This window comes from Sitophilus oryzae, unplaced genomic scaffold (assembly GCF_002938485.1).
Source record: "Sitophilus oryzae breed Bouriz unplaced genomic scaffold, Soryzae_2.0 scaffold_467_pilon_pilon, whole genome shotgun sequence".
NCBI classification, from domain to species: domain Eukaryota; kingdom Metazoa; phylum Arthropoda; class Insecta; order Coleoptera; family Curculionidae; genus Sitophilus; species Sitophilus oryzae.
In genome coordinates this window covers 160710-185900 of record NW_022147048.1, presented here as the reverse complement: position 1 = coordinate 185900, position 25191 = coordinate 160710, and the positions used below count along the sequence as shown (strand labels likewise).

The window sequence follows — 25191 nt, the reverse complement described above, 5'->3', positions numbered from 1 at the left end:
TTAAAGAAATAAGGATGCACTTTTATTCTATTTTATTTTGTATTAATTTTTTCAGGATTTTAAATTAAATAGTATAGATGATTACAGTGACACGAGGTCAAATTTACTAAAGAAATATTGGGTCGGGCAGGGTAGTCTGGTGGTTAGAGGTGTTTGTGACTATTCACAAGTTAGAAGTGATCAAGAACATGAAGAAGAACGGTTAAGATCTTTTGGAATAATGCGGCTTAAAAGGTAGGTTTTTTAAGGTAGATCTTACTGATATGCTACTTACAAAATAGAATTGCATAATATTTATGCATAATATCATCTGTGGAGATATGTTTTGTGACACAACTTTATATAAGCTGGTTCTAGTAAACTTTAGGTACCTCAGAATTTCACACTTTCCTTTGTTTTCTTAGAAAGATTACTGTAAATAGAGCATATTAAGACAAAAAATTTGTTGGATAATACAGTTTTTTTTCGAGCATTTTTGTTGCTTTGGCTAGCTTTTCTTTGTGGAGGGTGTTAAGCTGTGGTTTTTATATTTTAATAATTTACTGTGATAGATTGGTAAACATTTTAGACACTTTTAAATTATTTTTTTTGGTTCAAAAGTGCTTCATACAAGGATTTTTTTCTTTTAAACTGTTCTATAGCAATAGAGCTTTCGACTAAAAAAATAAAAATTGCGAAATTCTGAGGTACTTAATGTTTACCAGACCCTATAAGCTTATACAAGGTAGTCCATTAGTGTGAGGAAGTTCAATATCGTCATTGATATACACAATGTTTCAAAACAAATGCGAAAAACTTCAGGGGGTGATTCCTTGTTCAAAATAAAGGGTAGTTTGCTTTATAAACGTTGGGTCAAAAGTCAACCATTAAAACGAAAAGAGATAGACTAATGAAATTTTACGGAAGCATTACTGTTATGAAAACATACTTTCTGGTAATTTTTTCACTTTTTTAAAATGAGTGGAAGAGGTTGAAATAAACTACCCCTATCATTCTTGTTAACGAAATTTAAAGAAAAATCTCAAACACATGCAAAAAAAAATAGTTTTGATAGTTTAGTTTATTTAGAAACTTTTTTATCTCTTGTGTTTTTTTGATAAAACTCACTGATTTGAAATTAAAAAATAAAATGTAAAGCATTACATGTCAGGACAAAAAACATTTTTAGATAAAGAATCTAGTGGGCAGCTGTAATTTTTTTAGGAAAAAATCTAGTCGGCCGCTGTCACTTTTTAGGATGTTTCTAATATTGTTTTATTTGACATTACCCTACTGCAATACGTTATTATCTAGATTATTATTATTATCATTATTATCACTAGATTCTTAATCTAAAAATATTTTTAGTCAGTAGTAAAAAAATCAGGATTTTTTTAAAGAAATCAGAAAAATCAGACTTTTTTAATTCAAATCAAAACAATAATTAAGTCGGATTTCCAAATGACCAGGACTTATTTCCAATTAAAAACCTATCCTAAATGGTTAAATCTTTATAACTCTGCCCGATACCGGTAACATTAACAATTCTACGGCGCGTGTTTTCCACATCGGTCACCAATATATTCCGCAAAAATAGTCGCTCGCTTCAGATGAAAAAGGATTTTTTTTCAAACGTTTTAAAAGTATTAATTTCATCAGTCCTTTTAACATCTAGGCATAAAAGTAAATCACTGTTACGTCTAAGCACAAAAGTACAAAAATATATTATTAAATTGATATTGTGTCAAATTCAACCAGTGTACAAATTGTTGCTCGATAACTGTTTATATTATTTGCAATGTTTGAAATTGATTTAAAAATTATGTTTATTGGGGATATTGGGCTTTCCCGCACTAATACTAATTGGCCACTACCGGTAGTTTTAGAATCTAATACTTATCATTGTACCACGAAAAAAAAAAAAAAAGACTTAAGACGGCTGGGAAATGACAATAGATGATAATTATTATAGCTGATGATAATTATTATAGCTGATGATAATTATTATAGCTTAGGGAACTTCCTAACAGGGGCGTAGATAGGTGTATGCCGGGGGGTACTATGATTAAGTCGCAAAAAAAAATCACCGTCGGAATTTTTTTGTCGAATTAAAACGACGGCGATTTTTTTGTCTTCAAAAAGATATAAAAACATAACACAAAAATTAAAATATAGATTTGTAAAAAACATAAACAAAAATGAAACAACGACGTTTATTAGTTAATTTTCTATATACTATAAATAAAAAACTCTAAACTATCAAACAAAAACTATAAAAACTATAAACTATAAATAAAACTACAAAAAACTACAAAACAAAATCAAGTTTTCTAGTACGCTGTTTGGAAAACCTATCAATAACAGCATCAACATTTATTTCAATATCTTTATGGATATTGATTAGAGTTAACCCCACTAATCTGTCCTGGCCAATAAGAACACTTTGTGTGCTTGATAAATCAACATAATTAAAAGCATACAAAGTGTTCTTATATGTCGGATATTAATTAAAAAAAAATCCTTTATAGTCAATGACTATTTCAATTCTCGTATCTCGTCAAGCGTCAGGGGGGGTACTGTCCCCCAGTACCCCCCCTTATCTACGCCCTTGCTTCCTAATTTTTCAATGGGGGTTACTGCCAGTTGGTCTTAAGAAGGTTGTAATTTATTTTTATATTGAGTAAAAATGATTGCTATTGGTATAGTTTAAAATTCTAGAAAAAGTACACACACCGGAAAAATCTAGGGATATCATTTTATTAAAGTTAAAAATAAATGTTTTGAATAAACAACCACATATTTGTTGGCCGATTCTTTCTACTTCGATTGAAACGAAGTAGTCACACTAGTTATTTCTAAATTTGGGATATTTGCAGACGTGTTTGTGCATTTTTTGTCAAATGTATAAAAAGCACCTAGCATGAATTGTTCGAATTTAACCTGTGCTGGCTATGTTTTTATGATAACTGGTCAGAATTCATTCAAATAACTCTGTTTAGTATTAAACAACATTAAGGAGCGTAGACATCTTAACAGAGACGAAATGTTAAGGGTCACGGGTATGCTTGAAGCTGGAATGCGCCAAATCGACGTAGCTAGAGCATTAAATACAACGCAAAGTGTAATATCGCGATTAACTGCACGCTACCGTGAAAGTGGTGATGTTGCTGAAAGGCACACAAGGCGACATCGCATTACTACCCCTCAGCAAGATAATTTTTTACAATTAAATGCTCGACCCCGACCGACTCTTACAGCACCAGAGCTTAGTTTAATTCTCCAGGAAACACATAATGTAACCGTTAGTCCTGACACTGTTCGCAATAGATTAAGAGAGGTCAACTTAAGAAGCAGACGCCCCTGGAGAGCTCAACCCTTAACGAGAGGAAATCGAGAGGTACGATATTTGTGGGCTCAAGATCATGTTCAGTGGTCGAATGAACAATGGGCCAATGTTCTCTTCACGGATGAGTCACGCTTTGGAATTCATCCGGATTCGAGAAGGCTTAGGGTATGGAGAGAACCGGGAAATCTTATTCGGTTAGATCATGTTCAGGAAGTTCCCTTATCAAGGTGGAACAGTTATGGTCTGGGGAGGAGTCCAATTAGGCTGAAAAACCGATCTCGTTTTTCTTGAAAGGTTTCTAACAGGAATCACATATCGTAATTTAATTCTTGAGCCTGTCGTGTTACCATATACCAATGATTTTGGGAGAAACTTCATTCTCATGCATGACAATGCACGGCCTCATACAGCCAGAGTGGTGAGTTTATCAATGCTCATCAATTAAACCCCATCGAGCACGTATGGGACGCGGTCCAAAGAAGAATTTTGAGAATGGGTATGCCTCGTGAAACTCGTAGGGATCTGGTTCGGGCCGTGAATGCAGCGTGACAGGGTGTACCTCAAGAAGAGATCGACAACCTGATCAGGAGCATGGAGAGACGATGTAGGGCTGTAATGAACAGTAGAGGAGGCAATACCCTTTATTAAGTAAAAATTGTTTTATCTTTTTTTTTTAATTTGCAGTTTAGAATAAAAAAAAATGTGTGTATTTTTTTGAGTTCAATAAAAATCAAGGTAAATTTGAAAAATTCAGTAAATTTCGCATTTTTATTTCCAATACGTCCTGTAAACTATTTGTTTATTTTAATTTTATTATATCAGAAATGCAAATAATAAAATTACTGACGATGGCTGGATAAAATTGTAATATCCCTAGACTTTTCCGGTGTGTGTATTTTTTTGGAAATAGATTATAGTGTGAAACTGGAAACGTTCTATCATTTTTTATTATTTCTATAACTATTGTTACCTACTTTTTGACTAGTATTTAATAGTTAATTTTTAGTAAACGTCGTCTAGAGATTGACTTCGCCAAAATTATCACCGATTGTCGTTCCCCAGCTGTCTTTGACGCCGTTTTTTTTCGATAATATGGTATAATTAATTTGAAAAAAATTGTAGTTATGGTTTCCATGAAAGTCATTGTGTCGAAGCATTTGAATACTGTAATGGCGTTCTAGATGATGCACTCGTTCTCTTATACTCGAAGTATTTTAAAGTTGGAAAAATTAATTTGAATGAAAATTTTTCGGAGTTTGACGTTAGCGATATGCGCGCCGATGAAAAAAGTTCACTGGAATCGATTTACGATAACTGTTTTCGAGAAAAAACTGGAGACGTCTGGATTGTAACTCAAAACGTAGATTTTCTTTACAACATATTTCACAGTAAAAAGAATACTGAGCATTCACAAAATTTTCACAAAAAGAAAATAGATAAATGTAAAAACTTCTTAAGAGGTGTGCCATGTAAATACGGAAATAAATGTCGATTTTCTCACGAACCCGACAAAATTGAACCTGACAAAAATAATCATTTTTCACCCAGTTTTAATCTGGAGTTTCGGTTTCCAAAAAACACAAAATATCCATACGAACCCCCTTTAATATTTCTCAAATCAAACGCTTGTCTTCCTGCATTGGTTGAACTGCATATTTGTAAAAGATTATTTCAAGAAGCGCAAATCTTAGCCGAAGATGGTATCCCTTGTGTTTATTCAGTAACTGAATTATTAAAAAACGAAGAAGAAATAAAGGAATTCTTGAAAATAGAAGTGGACTTTCTTCACCCCAGACAGAAACTATTTAGTAAAGCCAAAGTTGCAGAAGTAAAACGAATGAGACCATCTCACTACAAAAAAGGAGCTACCAACAGAGACAACAAAAAACAAATAAGTTCTGAGGAATTGATGAGAGAGGACATGAGAATTGTAAATGAATTTAAAACCAAACTATCCAATCCAAAGTATATTAAAATGGTTCAAGGGAGACAGCAATTGCCGGCATGGATTTTAAAAAATGATATTTTGAATTCCATATTGCAAAGTCAAGTCGTGGTGATAAGTGGGGAAACTGGCTGCGGTAAGAGTACACAAGTGCCACAGTTTATTATTGATGATTGGATCACAAATTATAAGAATAAACATTTGGAAATTGTGTGTACACAACCCAGGAGGATATCAGCTATTGGTGTTGCTGAAAGGTGAGATAAATGTTTTTTAAATATCACAAAAGTATTAATTTTTGCTAACGTGATTGCTTAGATCTTATAAACTTAGTGGATAAGTAAATTCCTTTGAATAAGAAGACTAAGGAAGGAGCATAATGGCTATCCATGTATTCATGCGTGGTGGGCGGAAAAAGCACTCTAGGGTGGGGATCCTTGATAGTTCTGTTTGACGATTCATTTGACGCATTTGAATTTGATTTGAAATTTTATGGATTTCTCAGTCTTTACGGAGCTTATTTTATGTTATTTATTATTTATTCTACTACTGATAGTTGTATAAAGGTAGTAAATCTAGATGGAAATTGTGGCAGAACTTAAATTAACAGTGACACTATCGCGATTTATCGAAAAAGACTCTAAAATAGTTGGTTGTGTAGCGTGCGGTAGATCTCGGCAAAAATCCAGTGAAATAATGGAACAACTTTTCGCTAGTAAGTGACTATCAGTGACGTAACAACCGCTGTATCAGCTGTATCAATGATACAGGGCCCGCTAACCTGAGGGGCCCACCGAGCAGTCGAAAAAAAAATCAAAATATGATGTTAGCATCAAAATTTTTCGTGATTATGCAAACTTTGCTCATACTTTAATGAAACCCCGTATCAACTACAGCCAGAGCACGCGGCCGTCACGCATTCGCCTGTCCCCGTATACAAACGGTTGCCAAAAATAAAAAATTAAATTGTTATATAGGTACCTAATACCTACGCCACTGGTGACTATACAGGGTGGTCCGAATTGTATTCCTGAAACTTCGGCAGCACATTCTGCAGATAAAAATAAGTAAAAAAGTTCGTATAAATGTATGTCCTAAAATGCTTAGTTTCGGAGATACAGGATGTAGAAATTTCATTTTTATTTCATTTTTTTCCGAATAATTTCTGCAGTAACGTAAATATTTGGATGAAAATTGGTGTCTGGGAGTTTTTTGACATGAGAAATTTGATTTTGATGTCAATATGACTCCTACTAGTAGAGGGCGCCACCTACATATTTTTTTAATGTTTTGAAGAGTTATAACTTTTTGTCCGTACCTGTATAAAACTACTGAGTAAAAAATATACATTTACGACGTTTTCTACGTAAAAAATGTCTCTTGGTAAAAATCGCTACGAGTATTGGTTTTCGAGATATTTGGAATCGAAATTATCAATACCTGTCATCATTGACATACATTAAACATGTTGACTGAATAGTTATTAGACTGAGATCATAAATTTGAAAGCTTTTATGTCATAAGTTCAACAGAAACTGTTTTATCAACATTTTTTTGCAGAAAAATTTATGATTAATTTAAAAAAATAAAAATTTCTCAAATTTATTATTTCAGTGAAATAACTATCCACTCAACGTGTTTATTTTTCGTCAATAATGACATGTATTGACTATTTCCATTATAAATATCTTGAGAACGGTTACTCGTAGCGATTTTTACAAAGATATATTTTTTACGTAAAAAGTCACAGAGATGTATATTTTTCCCCTCGGAACTTTTATACAGTTACGGACAAAAAGTTATTAAGCTTCAAAACATTTAAAACACATGTAGGTGGCGCCCTCTGCCAGTAGGAGTCATATTGACATCAAAATCAAATTTCTCATATCAAAAAACTGCCAGACACCAATTTTCATTGAAATATTGACGTTACTTCAGAAATTATTTAGAAAAAATTGAAATAAAATTGAAACTTCTACGTCCTGTATCTCTGAAACTATACATTTCAGGACATACATGTATACGAACTTCTTTACTTATTTTTATCTGCAGAATATGCTGCCGAAGTTTCCGGAATACAGTTCGGACCACCCTGTATAATATACATACGTCTAGTAAACCGATTATTTATGAAATTCACTTAAATTAACTAATTATATATTTTTTCGTCATACTATATTGTTATATTATTATAACATAAGCAAAATCAGAATGGAAAAGATGCATATAACGTCCGCCGGACGTTATCATAACGGCCGGCGGCCGTTAAGTTTCTAAGGTAATCGTAACGTCTGTCACCTGCAACAATGACTATTTATTGTCAGTTGGACTTTTCAAAAATTGGGAAAATAGACCATAGCGAGATGTCGCGAGAAATTCCGTTGGAAATACAGGAGGAAGCGGCTGCGGCTACTCAAAATTTACTTCCGACTATAACCAGAGAGAGATATCAGCAGGAATATGACAATTTTTTGAAGTGGCGGCAGGATAGAAGTATAAACAGCGTAAATGAAGCGGTATTGCTGGCTTATGCTAAAAGAATGTCTGAAATGTATTCTCCTACATCACTGTGGACAAAGATATCCATGCTGAAGCTTGCGTTGAGAGTATATGAAACATCGACATATCAAGGTAAAAAGCCATTATATTCTTCGATATTTAATCATACTCATCTAAATTATATTTGTTCATAGATTTGGTAAACTGTTCATGTTTCTGAGGCGCAAAAACGAAGGTTATTCACCAAAAAGCCAAAGTTCTGTCGGAGAATGACATAAATAATTTTCTACTGGATGCCGATGATTACACCTGGTTACTCGAAAAATTGTATTGGTGCTTGGTATTCTTTGAGCTTGTAGGCGCAGCGAGCTTTGGTCACTCACAGTTGATGATTTCGAAGATTCGGAGAAAAATATTCTTGTCTCATTAAGAAATACTAAAAATAAGAAAGATAGGAAATTTCTTATTCCAAAACGGGCCTTCCGTTTGATGCCTATGGTTTATACAAAAAATACATCAACCTGCGTCCTCGTAACTTTGACAATCCAAAATTTTTCATTGGTTACAAGAAAGGCAAGTGTGTTAAGCAAATCGTCGGTATACATACCATCGGGAGCGTACCGCAGAAAATTGCAAAATTTTTGAACTTGGAGAATCCAGAACGTTATACAGGGCATTCATTTCGTAGATCATCAGCAACCATGCTCGCCGAAAATGGTGGTGATTTACTATCGCTAAAGGAGCTAGGAGGATGGGAGTCTTCAACAGTGGCAGAAACTTACATAGAAAAATCAGTTTCCAAAAGAATGAAAATAACAAATCAACTTTTTCATGATAGCTCCAAAAATAATGTGTCTTTAGTGGATACAAATATTTGCCATTCTTCAGTAGCATCATCTTCTTCTATAAAATCTGTAAATCCCTGGGAAGGATTACAGATTTCTAAGAACAACAAGTGCACTTTTAATTTCCATGTTCATTATCATGAAAAATGAATTTTAGTATAAGACATTATGTATTTTTTTATCCTTACTTGTGTTATTGTTCAATAAAATTTGTTATTAAATAGTAGTGTTTATTGCTCTAAAAATCTGCAGTATGACGAAAATCTAGAACGCAACACGGCCGATAACAAATAACGGCCTTGGCATGATCCTCGGCTATCGCCTCGGATCACAAACTTCAGCCCGGTCGTTATTTGTTGTTTATCGGCCTTATTACGTTAATAACTATTTCTTGCATTTTTGCTTTTATTTACTACTTGTCAAAGATTAGATGTCAAAGAATTTAGATACGTCAATTTGATTTACCAGATTTACCTGCTTCAGTAGCGTATCGGACGTTTGTGTTAATAAATAATTATTATAACTTATCTAGTGTTATTAGAATAAATATATTTTTGTAACAATTTTAATAACTACCGACATTTATTCACAACATCAAATAAAACAACATATTATTGAGTCTACCCCACGTCTACCCTACATCATAGTTTTACATTTTTTAAATAAAATTAGAACGGCACTGATAAACCGGAATTTAAGTCGGCCATATTTGAGGCCCATCGCGGTGGACCTAAGATTTTTAATATGCCCATCCTTAGTCTTCTTATTCAAAGGTAAATTCGCTTAATTTTTGTTGAAGACACATCAGCGACATTCGACTATCTCATTATCTTTGTCTTTGACCCTGATTGACCAATCGTCTGTCTTTGTTTTGTGTATATGTCATTTTTATGTCATAAAATAGAAAATGTAAATATATAAATTTGAGAAAATAATATTGTTATTCGGATATTAATTATTTATTGGATAATATTTACTAGTATATTAATTATTTTAACGAAAAAAAAAAATCAAAGGTAAATTACCTAATAAGTATTTAAAGTGATTAAGTTACCTAACATAAATATGTATTTTGCTGAATAAAAGTCAGTTGAAGAAACGATTTTAAATAATATATATCTTGTTTTTTTAAAAATATGGAACATACTTCAGAGGTTTTCATACTTTTATAGTGTTGAGGAGTTCTTTTAAGGATAAGATTTTTCCTATTGCGGACAGCTTCACATATAACACACAGTTAGCCTGGGCCAAAATGTCAAGAAAAAAAATATATAAACTTTGAGTACTTTGTTTTTTAAATGCCGATACCATTGGCTTCAAAAAAATTTAAAAATTAAAATCGCCGACGTACGATTGGGGTCTCTACACAAATTTAAAAATAAAATTTCAACCAAATTAAAAAGCGCGCAAAAAGTTTTGTTAATAATAAATAACGACCATCATCACCAAAAGGTATGCTTACTTTTGCCCCCTCCCTGTTTCTAAATCCAGGAAGTTGGGTCTCTGCACAAATTTAAATAAAAATAAACAAAAAAAAAGTTTTTTCTAAGATTTTAGTGATAAAATTTTACTTTATGATCATAAGTATTATTGAACAAGTAAAACTACAAACTAACAATTAAGGAAGTACAATTAATAACTTTAACACACACTGAATTTAGTCTAAAAAGGAAGAAAACAATTTGGTACTAGCTATAAGTAAATAAATAAATTTTAAACATGGTTACTGTTGTAGGAAGCAACACTCCTAAGGAGATTTTTTTGACCAATTTGTCTGCCTGGCCAGGTGGAAATACCATTTGTTTAAAAAACGTGAACTTACTGATGATTTCCATTTAAAACTGAGCATAGATAGTGGAAGTGGATCTTTAAAAATTTGTCTGTCTTTATGTTGTTACGAAAATCCCGAAATAAAACAAGAAAAACATAAAAGTACCGGAATAAACAAACGCATTATAATAGGATTGGTTCCCAAAATAATAGAAACCTACAAAAATATCAGAGCAATGTTTGAGATTTTGCAACACCATACTATTTGTGGAGTCAGTTCTTACACATTTGCCGCAGATCTAAAGTTGACAATGATTATATTGGGCCTTCAATCTTTATCATCATACCATCCATGTGCCTGGTGTGATGTTAACTCAAAATATTTACAGTCAAAGGGAGAACTAAGATCCATAAAAGATATTTCCAAATGGAGTACATTATAGAACGAGGAGACAGGTGGAAATTTAAAAGAAACAAAAAAGTACAGTAAGTGTACTGCTAAGTTTACTTTATTGACTTTTTTAATAGTTATTTTTTGCAAATTTTAATTAAAATTTTTAGAGAATTGCGTCAACATTCCTTTAATAACTGGTGATGACAATCTTCCAATTATCAACTATATATTTATTTAGATGGGAGTTGTACAAAAAATATACGATTCTCTAAAAAAAGACTTTCCGGAAATTGCTGAAAACTGGCTAAGAAGTTCTGGGATACAATTAGACCATTACAGCAGATTTAATGGAAATAATGCCAGACACTTGCTTAAAAAAGTTGACGTCCTTAAAGCACTAGATCCTGGTACTTACTTTGTAACAAAACTTTATTTTATTATTGTTATTTGGACACTAAGCCCTTTGCTTATTTTTTTTTTAGACAACAAATACATAGAGATATTTTGTACCTTCAATGATGTGGTAGCCAGCTGTTTAAAAAAATAAGAGTTACGAAAATCAGTTTTACTCCAAAAATTCACGCTGTTGTTATTTATTATTAACAAAACTTTTTGCGCGCTTTTTACTTTGGTTGAAAAAGTTTTTTTTTTAAATTTGTGTAGAGACCCCAATTGTACGTCGGTGATTTTAATTTTCATATTTTTTTGAAGCCAGTGGTATAGGCATTTAAAAAATAAAGTACTCAAAGTTTATATATTTTTTTTCTTGACATCTTGGCACAGGCTAACTGTGAACACTTTTATCAGTCATAATGTCTATCTTGACATATTAAATAAAATCTTCTAATCTAAATCAGTTAAAAAGAGCATATTCTATTCAGAGTAAAAAGGACTTTACAATGAACATTACAGTGCCTCACCTGTAGTGATGTAAAGAGTAGTATTACCGGTAATTTTGGTAATATTACCGCAAGATCGGTAACATTGAAAATATTGCTTTTTTCCGCTCTACTCTTTTTCATTTTGGACATCAAAATTTACCATCGTCGACAACCGCATCCGAAATATCCTTTTTATGGATTTGTCCATCAGCCAAGAAGAAACAAACTTATCGTGGAAAGGACCGGAAAACTTACTTATATTGCCCATAATTATAATTTACTAAATGGAGAAGAACTTCTAAGAATGGTAGAAGCTACTGAGAAAGAAATGGAAAAAGAAGATATCCATTTTGAATAGACTTGACTCAATTAACGAAAGTTTGAGGATGATTCACCATTATCCACTAAAACTATAATATCTCTCACTCTTACTCTGACTAGCTTAAAAAAACATTCTTGTCTTTTTTTGTAATGTGTTTACTGTTTTGAAATAAAAAAAAATATTTGAAAAGTTGTTTTTTGAAATTATCAATGTTACCGGTAATACCAACTTTTTTTTAAGTATTGTGTTATTATTACAGTTGGAGCCTTTGGTGTTACAACACTTATTCACCACCATACACCAAAACACTTTTATTTTTGCACTGGACGCGCGTTTCGTTAACCATGTCAGCATCATCAGCAGATGATTAAGTGCAAAAATCAAAGCGTTTTGGTGTACTGTTTTATTTAACTATTGTGCTATTCTAAGATTCGAAAATTTATATTAAGGGTAGCAGAAGAAAGAGTGGAAAGAATTGGATCTACAGTTGGTTATCAAATTAGATTAGAAAGCAAAATTTCTTCTAGTACACGACTCACTTTTTGTACTACAGGTATTTTGTTAAGACGACTAGAGAGCGATCCAACACTGCCCAATGTTACTCATATCATTGTTGATGAAGTTCATGAAAGAAGTGAAGAGAGGTATTTTTTATATTATACAAAATCTATTTCAAATATTTGTATACATGTTACCGGCAAAGTATAAAATTAAGACATTCTTTAGAAAAACTAAGAATTTTATAAAATTTCTAACGATTTCCGGCACTATGAAATTTAAATGTCTTAATATAGCTTTACCTAGATATTTCATGAAATACCTAGTCATTTCATAGAATACCTATATAATATTAGGAAAGGGTATGAAATAAAACAATCTAAAAGTATTAATTAAACTTTACCTTGAATTACAGAAACGTTACAACTTAACAAAGGTAACAGGAACGTCAAAAATATCGTACAAGAATTTCTTCAAGCTATACCACAGATTGGGTATCCTATAAGTATACAGATAAAAATCTTGTCCCTAATTCCTGGTACGAAAATTGTTTTTTATGACGATGTGCAAACGAGTCAAATTTCCTGTGCGCAAAAATAAACTCGCGTAAAATAACAATAAACAGCGTAATAGAGAGATATCGCTAATCCGAATAGCGTGCATGGACGTTAATAAGGCCAGGTGTTATTTCCTTTATAGTTATCGGATCGGAAAGAATTCTGATCGCGTCGCGTCCGCTATTTAAACTTAACCTAACTTTGAATATAAACTTTGAAATTGTTTTGTTTACTAGGTATTTTAAAACTAAAGGGCTAAAGTGCTTATTTCCAGTGCTTTATTGTTCAACGCGTGCCAGTGGATTTAGGGCAACAAGCAACAAATTCTCTTAGAAGGGCTAAGTCGTCATCTGCTGTAAACCTAAGCCTCTTTATAGATTCTTTAATATTGGAAGAGGTGGAATCCATATTTTGGGCCATATTTATTTAATTAAAACTAATCCCAGCTACTTAAATATCAAATTACCTAATAAAACTAAAGTAATAATTCAAAACAATTCAAACATAACCTAAAATAAAAGATCTCGCCGGCCGGCACCGGTTGTCAAATGCCCGCACATGTCCATTTAAGCAATTTTTAAACGTTATTTAGAAATAGCGCTTGGTGTAATTGATCCGCAAATTACGTCAGGCGGTAACGTTGTTAGCGGGTGTTGCGTTAAAAATTGACTCGCGCATATCGTAACCATGATAAGGTACGCGTAAATACTGCATGACGCTATTCGGTTTTCCGATATCTCTCTAATAACTGTGCCGGTCAGGCGCTGTGCACAATTTTAGAGGCCATAAGTGGGCGTGCTATGTGCGCAAACTAGTAACCTAACTAGTGCCCGATTCCGAAAATTGGAACCACGAAAAACAATAAAGAAAAATCAAAGTTTATAATCTGTATGTGCAATGATTTTAGCACACACTAACGCGATTACGTTCACTGCCGTACCTATGGAGTGCTCCACCCTGTAGGTATACATAGGTATAATTTAAACATGTGAATTATAAAAACCGGAAAAAAACATCTTTAAATATTTACCTAAAATATTTAAACTTAAACAATCAAAATGTGTAAATAATATGTATCATCCCCAATCCAATTGCTACTCCAATTTTATCCTAAACTTTATTATTTTTGTACCTGGGATTGGAAAAATCATATAGAATTTTGTGTCTTAATTAACTGCTCTGTTGAATTGCAACAATAAGAAGCATAGAACATAATCAGCTAGCCTACAATGTCGGATTTAAAACTTTGCCTGTAACATATACCTATCTATTTTTTGTAAATGTGTAAAAGACAATGCTTGTGTATTATTTTAGTGACTTTTTACTTTTGATATTAAAAGAGCTTCTGCCTATTCGCCCAGACCTTAAGGTGATTCTTATGAGTGCCACACTAAATGCAAATCTTTTCTCAACATATTTTGGTAAAATACCCATTGTCAGCATTCCTGGCAGAACTTTCCCCGTCGAACAATACTTTCTGGAAGACATTTTGGAAGAGACTGGCTATGTTTTGGAAGATGGATCTGAATATTGCAGAAAAATACGAAATGATTCGGATTATATTGAAGCTGTCATGGCAAGCCATGACGTTGGAGAGCCTAAACCTAAAGATAACATTAAAGATGAGAATTTAAGCGTGCAACAGATTGTAGCAAGATACGATGGTAAGTTATACAAATTTGTTTTTTTTTGTGGGATGATATAATAGATTATAGAGGTGCGAATTCTAGTTCCTTGGGAGGAACTAGTTCCTTAGTTCTAGTTCCTCCAGAGGAATAGTTCCTTGAACTAGGTCTTTAGTTCACAATAGTTCCCGACTAACATTGACATTCCCCTTGCTTGCTAATGCGTTTCGTTGTCAGTCAGAACTATTCACAGTATGATCTGTATGATTTTTATAATGTACGGAGATATAACGAGACGTGTAATTGTGTATGTTAAAAACATATATAGGGAAATTGGAAGAACTTTCGTTGCACGTCATTAATGACACCACGCGTCGTCTAAAGGAGTTTGCTGGTGGTCGTATTATGATGTGCAACGAAAGTTATTTTAATTTCCCTTATAGGTAAGTTTTATTGCAGATAAAAAATATAAAAAAGAAACTCAAATCAGAGTTCAAAAAACTATATCACAAATCAATTAGAGCAAATATTACAAAAATTTTACGAAAAATTGCATTTTTCCTCACTTCAGGCTTTTTGTTTTTGTCTAAAAATTCAGAATATCTACTTCGTTTTATAAGATATTTCTTAATTTTAGGGACCTAAAGTGAAACATTCCCATAAAATATTTAAAAAAACAAACTAAAAATCAAAAACAGTATCCACGACAATTTTCTGGGGTAATTACGCCGCGCCGGCTGTGGCAATAGACAAGGCCGAATCCATCGTCGTCGCCTTATATTATATCTCGGATCTGCCGACTGAATAGATTCCCGTGAACTAGTCTTAATAGTTCCCCTATGTCCGAATCCGATAACATACGGCTGGCACTCCCCACGCCTGCCTAGCATCAATCGCGCTGGCTGATCCATACGTAAACTAGTCTTATTTAGTTCCTCTAGTTTCTTTAGGTCCGGATCCGATAACATACGGCATATGGCTGGCACTCCCCACTCCTGCCTACCATCGGGCTACGCGCGCTAGCCGATCCGTCGCCGTCGCATATCATTCTATATTGGTCACAGTCTCGATCTCGGAATAGGTCCTGAGGAACTAGTTCTTTGAGAAACCAGGAACTAGTTCCTTTCATTCCGGGGTCGGAATAGTTCATTGGAACTTGTTTGTTCACGAACTACACACCTCTAATAGATTATCATCTCTTAAAATCTTCCCCGACTCATTGAACAGACTATGAAGTGTGTTGCATATTCGACCTGAACATATGCAATGAATAAATCCCATGTAAATTTTAAAAATTATAAATAAGTTTTCCTCATTTTATTTTACAAAAAAAAATATTTGAAACTTTTTAAAGAACTTCTTAAAATAAAACAAATTGTTCATTTGGAATAATTTTTACTAATTCGTTTTTAAGTTATGATAGATACAAAAATACTAATTTAGTCGAACATTTTAAATACTCCGGTCCTGGTTAAACAAACATAACAGTGACAAATTAATATTAACAGTGAGAAGTTATGATACAATATGAAAAATTCCAAGTAGCAAATTTTATTTTATAAAGATTGTATAAACAGCTATGTGATAATTTTTATAGGATACCTCAATTCATATAACGTGCTATATGACCGTAATATGATAGCTTTACAACCAAAAAGCCCATTTTTATACAACCGTTTAGTAGTATAGAAGTTCTATAAAAAGGGTATACAACCCTTATGCAACTATTTTACACAGCATTATATGACTATTATAAAACTAGTTTTATTGTGTATTACGTGGTCACATCTAAGAAACAGAACAATAAAAACATTTGATCATTCAGCGAGGTACAAGAGTATTTTATTTTTTACCGAAGAATATTAGGAGCAAATTATATTTTAAGCGTGTCGTAAAATGAATCTAGAGGATGTGGATTGTTAAAAAGGAGACTTTACTCGACAATGAAAATGGCGGGTAGAGCCAGAAGGTACAACAAATATGTAATATAAAAAATCATTAATATGGTTTGAAAAGTAGGGACAATTTTTGTTGCGCCGAAAATTTTACTGGTAGATTATAGGTATGTATTTGGCAAAAAATTAAAGCGCTTTAATTTCGATTAAGGTTTACATATAAATTTAAACAAAAAAATAAAATAAAATTTTCAAAAATTCTTGTTTTTAATTTAATTAAACACTTTATTACTGTTATGTGGGAATCTTATCACAAAATAGTTCTCAAAAATAACATTTTACAATGTATTTTGAGGTTTTTAATTTTGCTTCATATAATGGCGGCCATAGGCCATACAAAAATTCTGCCTTAAACATGGCGAATTATAATGCAACCATTTTATTATAAATGAATCCCTTAAATAAGTCTTTGTTGTAAAATAAAACGGTATAGGATAAATATCTATCATTACGCAGAATTTCCAGGCACTATAGAACTATTTTGGACATATTGAGATTTGTGACAAATAGATGTTGCCAAATATGGTTTGATTATTATTTAAACTAACAAACATGATCAGATTTTCATGGATTCATGCACGCAATGCATTTCATGCGTGCCCGACGAGTGAGCGGCAACCTAAGGACTTGGAAAAACAACAATAAAACAATACAAACATTACTACAGTAAAACTTTTACACCAACGTGGCAACAATGCTTTGAAGAAGCCAGTCAACCCGAGAGATTTTGGCTTTTGAGAACCCAGGGAATTCTCGGGATTATTTGCCGTAATTTCGAGGAGTTTTTTCTTACATGCTCTTTATAACTACCACTGCGTTTGTTAACTTTTTTCCAACTTTGTCCAGAATTCATAATAGCTGTGATTGATTATACTCGTACGTAGATATTACTTTTGCAACAACAACAATAAGAAAATAAATAACTAGGTATACCATTTAAATTAAAATGAGGTTATATTATACATTACCAGTTTTATAATGCAGATATTACAGCGAATTTATTTTGTTAATCACAATTTTATCATATAAGGCTATATAACTGTGTTGTATACAGCACCGTAATTTAATGCAATAAAACGTTCTATCATACAACGTAATACAACTTTAATAAGACAAGTTTAAGTAACTATTATATGATCTTGTGACTACTAGTTATATGAATATTATAGAACTCTTACATGGTGGGTATAAGAGTCTAATAAAATAATATATTTGTTATCATATAGCATTGTCTTATTAAGTGTTATATCATACTAAAAGATGTGTTATAGGATACGTTGTAAAAACCACTAGAAAATAGTTTAATATGACAACTTTTATTAAAAAACAGAATGGTCGAAACCCAACGCTTAATAAAATCAAGCAGTCCTTAAGACAACGCTATTCGACTGTTATAAAATAATTCAATCCTTTTAGAATTTCTTTTTGCTACTTGGGATGTATTATGATTTTCTTCTATAGAGTTCTAAGATATATTCGCTAAAAAAGTTACAAAAAGTACGCTGTAAACATAATAGAATCTTTAAAAAAATCTAATATATTTCGTAGATAAGTAAACACACTGCTCCAAAAGAAAATTTATTTAACTGAATGAGTGGAGGGGGTTAATCACCGCGACCTTAAAGATCTTTTGTCCCCTTCCCTTCTTCGGAGTTATAACTCATCATAGAGTCTATACAGGGTGCTACAAATTCGGGGTACGAGCATTAGTATCTCGGTAACCGTAATAGCTACGAACACGATTTTTTAATTTTTATTGATAGATTAATTGACTCATTTTAAGGAGTTCTTCGAAAAGTTTCAAATAAATATTTTTACAAAATAAAATGGGGAAAACTTGGATTGGGATTTCTTCTATGTTCGGGTCGGCAATGCAACAGACTGTATATTTATTTTTTAGGTTTCAGTTTAAAAACTTGTAAGAATCTATTTCTGATGGACCCCGAGAAAATTAACAACGATCTTATCGAATCAGTGTTACTATGGGTAGTAAACGGAAATCACAACTATCCCAGACAGGGCAGTATTCTAGTATTTCTGCCAGGCATTGGGGAGATAACCTCACTGTTTGACCAGCTGGTAGTTCACGAGGAATTCGGCAGGAGACGTGGAAAATACGTTATTCTTCCATTGCATTCCTCATTGACCAGCGAAGAACAATCAGCAATTTTCCGTAAGCCAAAACCAGGCCAGAGAAAAATTGTTCTGTCTACAAATTTGGCCGAAACGTCAGTGACGATAGACGATTGTGTGTTTGTTGTGGACACGGGAAAAATGAAGGAAAAGCATTTCGATTCGAACCGGAACATGGAAAGTTTGGATACGGTCTGGGTCACTCAGGCTAATGCTTTACAAAGGAAAGGCAGGGCAGGTCGTGTTATGCCAGGAGTTGGTATCCATTTGTACACCAGGCACAGATTTAAGCATCACTTTTTAAACCAACCCGTACCGGAAATTTTGAGAATCCCATTGGAACAGTTAATTTTAAATATAAAAGTCTTGCCGAGTTTTGAAGGGAGGGATATTTTTAGTGTTTTATGTAAGTATACTTTTTTTTAAATTTCAAAGCGAGTTGATTCGGAAAGAAAAAGATCTATTATACAGAATGAGTCTTAAATAAGTGCAAATATTTTCAGGGCTGGTAGATCTCGATAAAGGAAACATATTTTCTTTTTACCGATTTTCAATTAAGTCCAAAATAACCAATAAGTTATTCAAGTTGGAAAATTGAAAAAAAAAATATTTACTTAAAAAAAATTGAGAGCCACCGGCTTTTCGTCAGTGTTGGCAAATATGATATTTATAAATATTGAAATATCATAATATTGGATATACAGTCTCTATGACATTTTACTTAAAAAATATCTCTTTGTAAAAATTGCTACAGGCAACCGTTCTCAAGATATTTAGAATGGAAATAGTCAATACATATCATTATTGACGAAAAATAAACACGTTGAGTAGATAGTTATTTTACAGAAATAATAAATTTGAGAATTTTTAATTTTTTAAAATAATCATAAATTTTTCTTCAAAAAATGATGATAAAACAGTTTCTGTTGAACTTTTGACACAAAAACTTACAAATTTTTAATCTCAGTCTAATAACTATTTAGTCATCATGTTTAATTTATGTCAATGATGACAGGTATTGGTAATTTCGATTCCAAATATTTCGAAAAAACGAAAAAACAAATTTTTAAAAAACGTCGTAAATGTATATTTTTTTACTCAGTAGTTTTATGCAAGTACGGACTAAAAGTTATTACTCTTCAAACCAGTTAAAAAATATGTAGGTGCCCAAGTAGCAAATTTTATTTTATAAAGGCTGTATGAACAGCTATGTGATAATTTTTATAGGATACCTCAATTCATATAACGTGCTATAAGACCGTAATATATAACATCTAAGAAACAGAACAATAAAAACATTTGATCATTTAGCGAGGTACAAGAGTATTTTATTTTTTACCGAAGAATATTAGGAGCAAATTATATTTTAAGCGTGTCGTAAAATGAATCTAGAGGATGTGTATTGTTAAAAAGGAGACTTTACTCGACAATGAAAATGGCGGGTAGAGCTAGAAGGTACAACAAATATGTAATATAAAAAATCATTAATAGGGCTTGAAAAGTAGGGACAATTTTTAATATGACAACTTTTATTAAAAAACAGAATGGTCGAAACCAAACGCTTAATAAAATCAAGCAGTCCTTAAGACAACGCTATTGGACTGTTATAAAATAATTCAGTCCTTTTAGAATTTCTTTTTGCTACTTGGGTGGCGCCCTCTACTAGTAGGATTTGACATCAAAATCAAATTTCTCATGTCAAGAAAGTCCCAGACACCAATTTTCATCCCAATATTAATGTTACTGCAGAAATTATTTGGAAAAAATCGAAATAAAAATGAAACTTCTACACCCTGTATCTCCGAAACTAAGCATTTTAGAACATACATTTATACGAACTTTTTGGCTTATTTTTATCTGCAGAAGTTTCCGGAATACAGTTATGGTCCGTAATACAGTTATATCGGATATGATATTCGATATACAGGGTGGTCCGAACTGTATTCCGGATTTTTTTGACAAGAGAAATTTGATTTTGATGTCAACATAGGAGTCAACACGGTATGGAAATTTGAAAATGTATAAACAGGATTAACCATTTTAGAACAAGCAAAAATTTTTATGAAGAATGCATATTTCTCAAAATATCAATAATTAAAAAGTTTTTCCTCTTGTAAAGAAGGACTGTGGACATACTGTATGTATTTTCACTAGAAGCTAAGCAACAATATCAATTTTTACCTCTCTAACGCAGTTTAACGGGAAAGGGGACTCCCCATGATCTCTTTCTTTTAAAATAGTTGAGTAGAGGCGAGACAAGTTACTGATTCCGATTATTTAGTGGTTTTGGCATTTTATTGCAATGAGAATTGCAGTTTTAACTAAACAAAACGTAGATGTAATTTCAAATTGGTCACGAAAACTTTGAAACTGAAAATGGCAAATGTCAGATTTATCGCCTACATTTGCCATGAATGCCAACATAAAGCTTTTTTTGTCGGCCAATTCGTTTACTTGATGCGAAAGCGTGCTGTCTTTTTTTTTAACCTTGATACGAGATTATAAGAAAAAGGAAAGATTGCGCTCTAAGTTTCAAACGAATTTTTATTTATTAGGAATCTAATTTGGTAATAGTTTTGACGCCTTTGATGACGCATACGCCAACTTTTATTGATTTCTCTATATCTATATTTTTAATGGACATACTAATAAAAATAATTAGCATATATATTTAAAAAAGTCACTGTTTTCTATTTATTACTTTCATGACTCATACCAAAAGAATTAATACGTTGCAGTACTGTTTTACATCTTTTTTAGTGCCGTACGAAATTTAACTTTAACAATAGTATATTGTTAAAAAATCGGTAAAAAAACTTTTAAGTTAAACGGTTTTATCTTATGTGCACTGAAAACTAGAAAATAATAATAACAATTAGGTATTTTGAACTTCTAGTTCAGAAATATTTTAGTACTAGGCAGAATAGCTTTTAGGCATATTAGACTAAAATAAAAACGAGGGGCCCCTCTGAAATCCTACCTATGGCAAAGCATATCTTTATACTTTGGTAGATCATGAGCTCGGCGTTCGCTGGTGAAGCCGCCACGGCTGGTTATTGATTGTCAAAATCTCCAGTTACGATTATAGTAAGTCGATGCAATCCACACTTAGTATAGAAGAAAGTATTACAGCAATAGTTAATGGGCCCCACGTTTTATTTTTAGTCTAATATGCCTAAAAGCTATTCTGCCTAGTACTAAAATATTTCTGAACTAGAAGTTCAAAATACCTAATTGTTATTATTATTTTCTAGTTTTCAGTGCACATAAGATAAAACCGTTTAACTTAAAAGTTTTTTTACCGATTTTTTATTTTCTAGTTTTAGTATTTAACGGAAATGCCTACAGAATATTCCTCATTCTATTTAATTCATTTAGTGCATCATTATTACATGGTTTTTTACCTGATAATTTATTACAATCTAATTCCTCAATACATAGCCCTTCCAGAGACTTGACTCGACTTAGAGCCACGTATGCTTGCCCTTCCTCAAACAATTTTGAGCCCAAATACAACATACATGGTCGACTGTGCTGTCCTGCATTTTATGGACGGTGGATGCCCATGACAAAATTAAGGATAACATCCTTCTTTCAGCCGTACCATAATTGAATTTTGCTGGAAACTGTATGGCTTTCGGGTGTATAACGTGTATGCCGTCTCTGCCAAAGTCAATCCAAACTGATGGTACATCTGTTTCGTACATTTGGGTTCGACGGAACTGAGGCCAAACAATTTCTGTAATGTGGCCTATAGCACCATTTACCAATCCTTTTGTAACGTCAATGTTGGACCGCAACATTAATTTTGCTCCTACAAATATTTCAAGTACTGATGGTAAGCCTCCAGTCTTATTTATATCTGTTGGTATTATATTTGCTAAATTTAAAGTATCTGTATTTCGTGTGGCGTCAATTAATTGGTCCTGTGCTTTAATGGTATAAATTCGAGATCCCTTATTCCGGAACAGATTTAAAACAGCAGCGTTGTGATTGTTTACTTGCTGATTAGTAGTGTATACCCTTAACGCTTTGTCTGTTGCAAACTCATCACTTGGGTTTTGAATAACTCTTTGCATCAAAATACTAAAATGGTTAGCGGTTAGCTCACCTATTCTCAAAGCATTTAGTATTTCAATAAAAGTATGGTCCCCTTGCTGACGCATATTCTCCGTCAGCTCACAGAGCGTGAACAAACGCCATAGATGTGTGGCTGGTTGGAGATGATCGGGCTGTTTGAAAACAGGAGCTCCGGAGCGTTTGATTGGAGGCAGTTGTAACAGATCTCCAAAAAGTAAAACGTTTATGCCTCCAAAGAACTCGTCTTCATGATTTTTAAGTTGTCTTAATCGTGCGTCAATCATACACAGCATTTGATAAGATACCATTGAAATTTCATCCATGTTGTTCCCACGAGTAATGGACATTTTAACGGTCGACACCCCCAGAGGTCCAGTAAGTCCAGTATAGCAAGGCTATAATATACAACAAGAGGCGCCCAATCTTGAGGGGAAAACCCTTGCGACATTACATTTTTAGCCACCCTAATGCCATACAGTCCTCAGCACGTTTTAACCTATTACCTTAACTTGGGTGGTAAAGCTACCGCTAACTACGTAGGTACATCTAATCACCTATTTTTTTTATTATCTGTCCTTCTAACGTCACACAATCTTGGACACAACTGTTCTGGACACGACTACTCATGCCCTCACCTAATACGCCATTTTGTAACGACGTCCATCTTGGATTTTAAATTTTGTCATAATCACAGTATTCTACTAGTGTAGCCCTTTCATTTGATACCCATATTGAGGGGGTTGTGGAAAAATATGAAATTCGCCATTTTGTAACGGCGGCCATCTTAGATTTACAATGTTATTGATATTACTATATTATATTGTCATCGGAACTAAAGGTGTGTACCAAATTTCAGATCAATCTGACAACAGGAAGGTACTTAAATTTCAATTTCTAATTTTGACCCAAATAAACAAACAAATAAATAAATACCGTACGGGTCGAGCTAAATAAAACCGTTTAAAAATTACGTTATTTTTACACTTTTAATTATTTTAAAAATAATTTTATAAGTTTGTAGTGGTGACAGGAGGTATGCATTTCGAGAGAGCATTTGAGATGAGATTTTTCTTTGCAAATCTGATATTTATCATTTTCGAAATCCGGGGAGATATTGTATAAATCCCTCTATAGTTAACTGAAAAAGTACAAACTTTTTTTAGTGAAATAATTGGATTGGTATGGACGTCATCTGCTATTTTTCTGTCATCGTCTGTCGAAATCTTCCCTGAGTCCTAAAATAGAGTATATTTCATTGAATTTTATTTTTACAGCTTCGTTTATAGAACAACCAAATGTAGAGAGCATAACATCGGCCATTAAGAGATTGCAGAGTGCAGGGGCGATAGATAAAAATGAAATTTTGACAGCTCTGGGGCACCATCTTGCCGCTCTACCCGTAGATGTAAGAATAGGAAAATTGATATTGTACGGCGCAATATTTGGCTGTGTGGACGCGGCCTTAACTATGGCCGCCTGTTTGAGTAACAAATCACCATTCGTATCGCCGTTTGAAAAGAGAGACGAGGCAAACAAGAAAAAACTGTCATTCTCGGCTGGATATAGCGATCAGATTACAGTTTTGATGGCTTATAAGGTAAATATATCGTTCGGGGGTCCATTTTTTTATAACGATAATTTAATAACTCAACTTTTTAACACATAACACGCCATAACTTAAGAACCACTTTTGATATTGAAACTTTTTTTTATTTTGAAGATCGTATCTTGTACAATATGTTTAAATAAGAAAAATTTGATAAGGTTGTTTTTTCCATTCAAAAATTTTAAACAACCCATCAATTTACTAATGCATAGCAATTTTCAGCAATCGTGTAACTTTTTTATTTATAAAGATTTTCACATACTGTCTGCGAAGAAAATATAACAGAAATGTTAAGAAAGTTTTTGAAAAAACTACAGTCAATTATTTTTAATAGACTTCGAGATATCGATTTTTGAATTCAGAGTTCTAATAGCGCGACCACTGTCGAACACCAACCAAATTCCACTTATTTTTACCAAAAACGCAAGTGTTTCTAACTTGCACTTAATTTTCAAGCTATAGGGAAAATTACAACGACTCGTTAATAAATAAACAAATAAAGTATCACGAGACGTAATTAAATCGTGAAGCTGAACACATGATGTACACCTTTCCCTAGAACTTTAAGTACCGACAGAGGTACTGATTGGGTCGACCGGTCGACTGCGACAAATCTGCTATATCCCCTTCCACGTCTCTTAGCAATGTGCAGTTTCTCGGTTTATTTCATACGTTTGGCAACGTTTTGTTCAGTACATTATAAACGCATTGTACTTTTCTTACATATGGAAATCTCGATCCAAGACTAACCTTTGC

General features: G+C 32.9%; 1 protein-coding gene across 2 annotated transcripts in view; it reads left to right on the top strand.

Moving 5' to 3' along the window:
• The window catches only part of LOC115886071 (putative ATP-dependent RNA helicase DHX57), a 42495-nt gene that overhangs the window by 457 nt on the left and 16847 nt on the right, over positions 1-25191 (top strand). For both annotated transcript variants that reach the window (XM_030905104.1, XM_030905105.1), the window contains exons 3-8: positions 56-234; positions 4448-5527; positions 12431-12625; positions 14351-14700; positions 18517-19155; positions 24104-24426. In XM_030905104.1, coding sequence (XP_030760964.1) covers positions 56-234; positions 4448-5527; positions 12431-12625; positions 14351-14700; positions 18517-19155; positions 24104-24426 — 2766 coding nt within the window. The remainder of the gene's footprint in view (positions 1-55; positions 235-4447; positions 5528-12430; positions 12626-14350; positions 14701-18516; positions 19156-24103; positions 24427-25191) is intronic.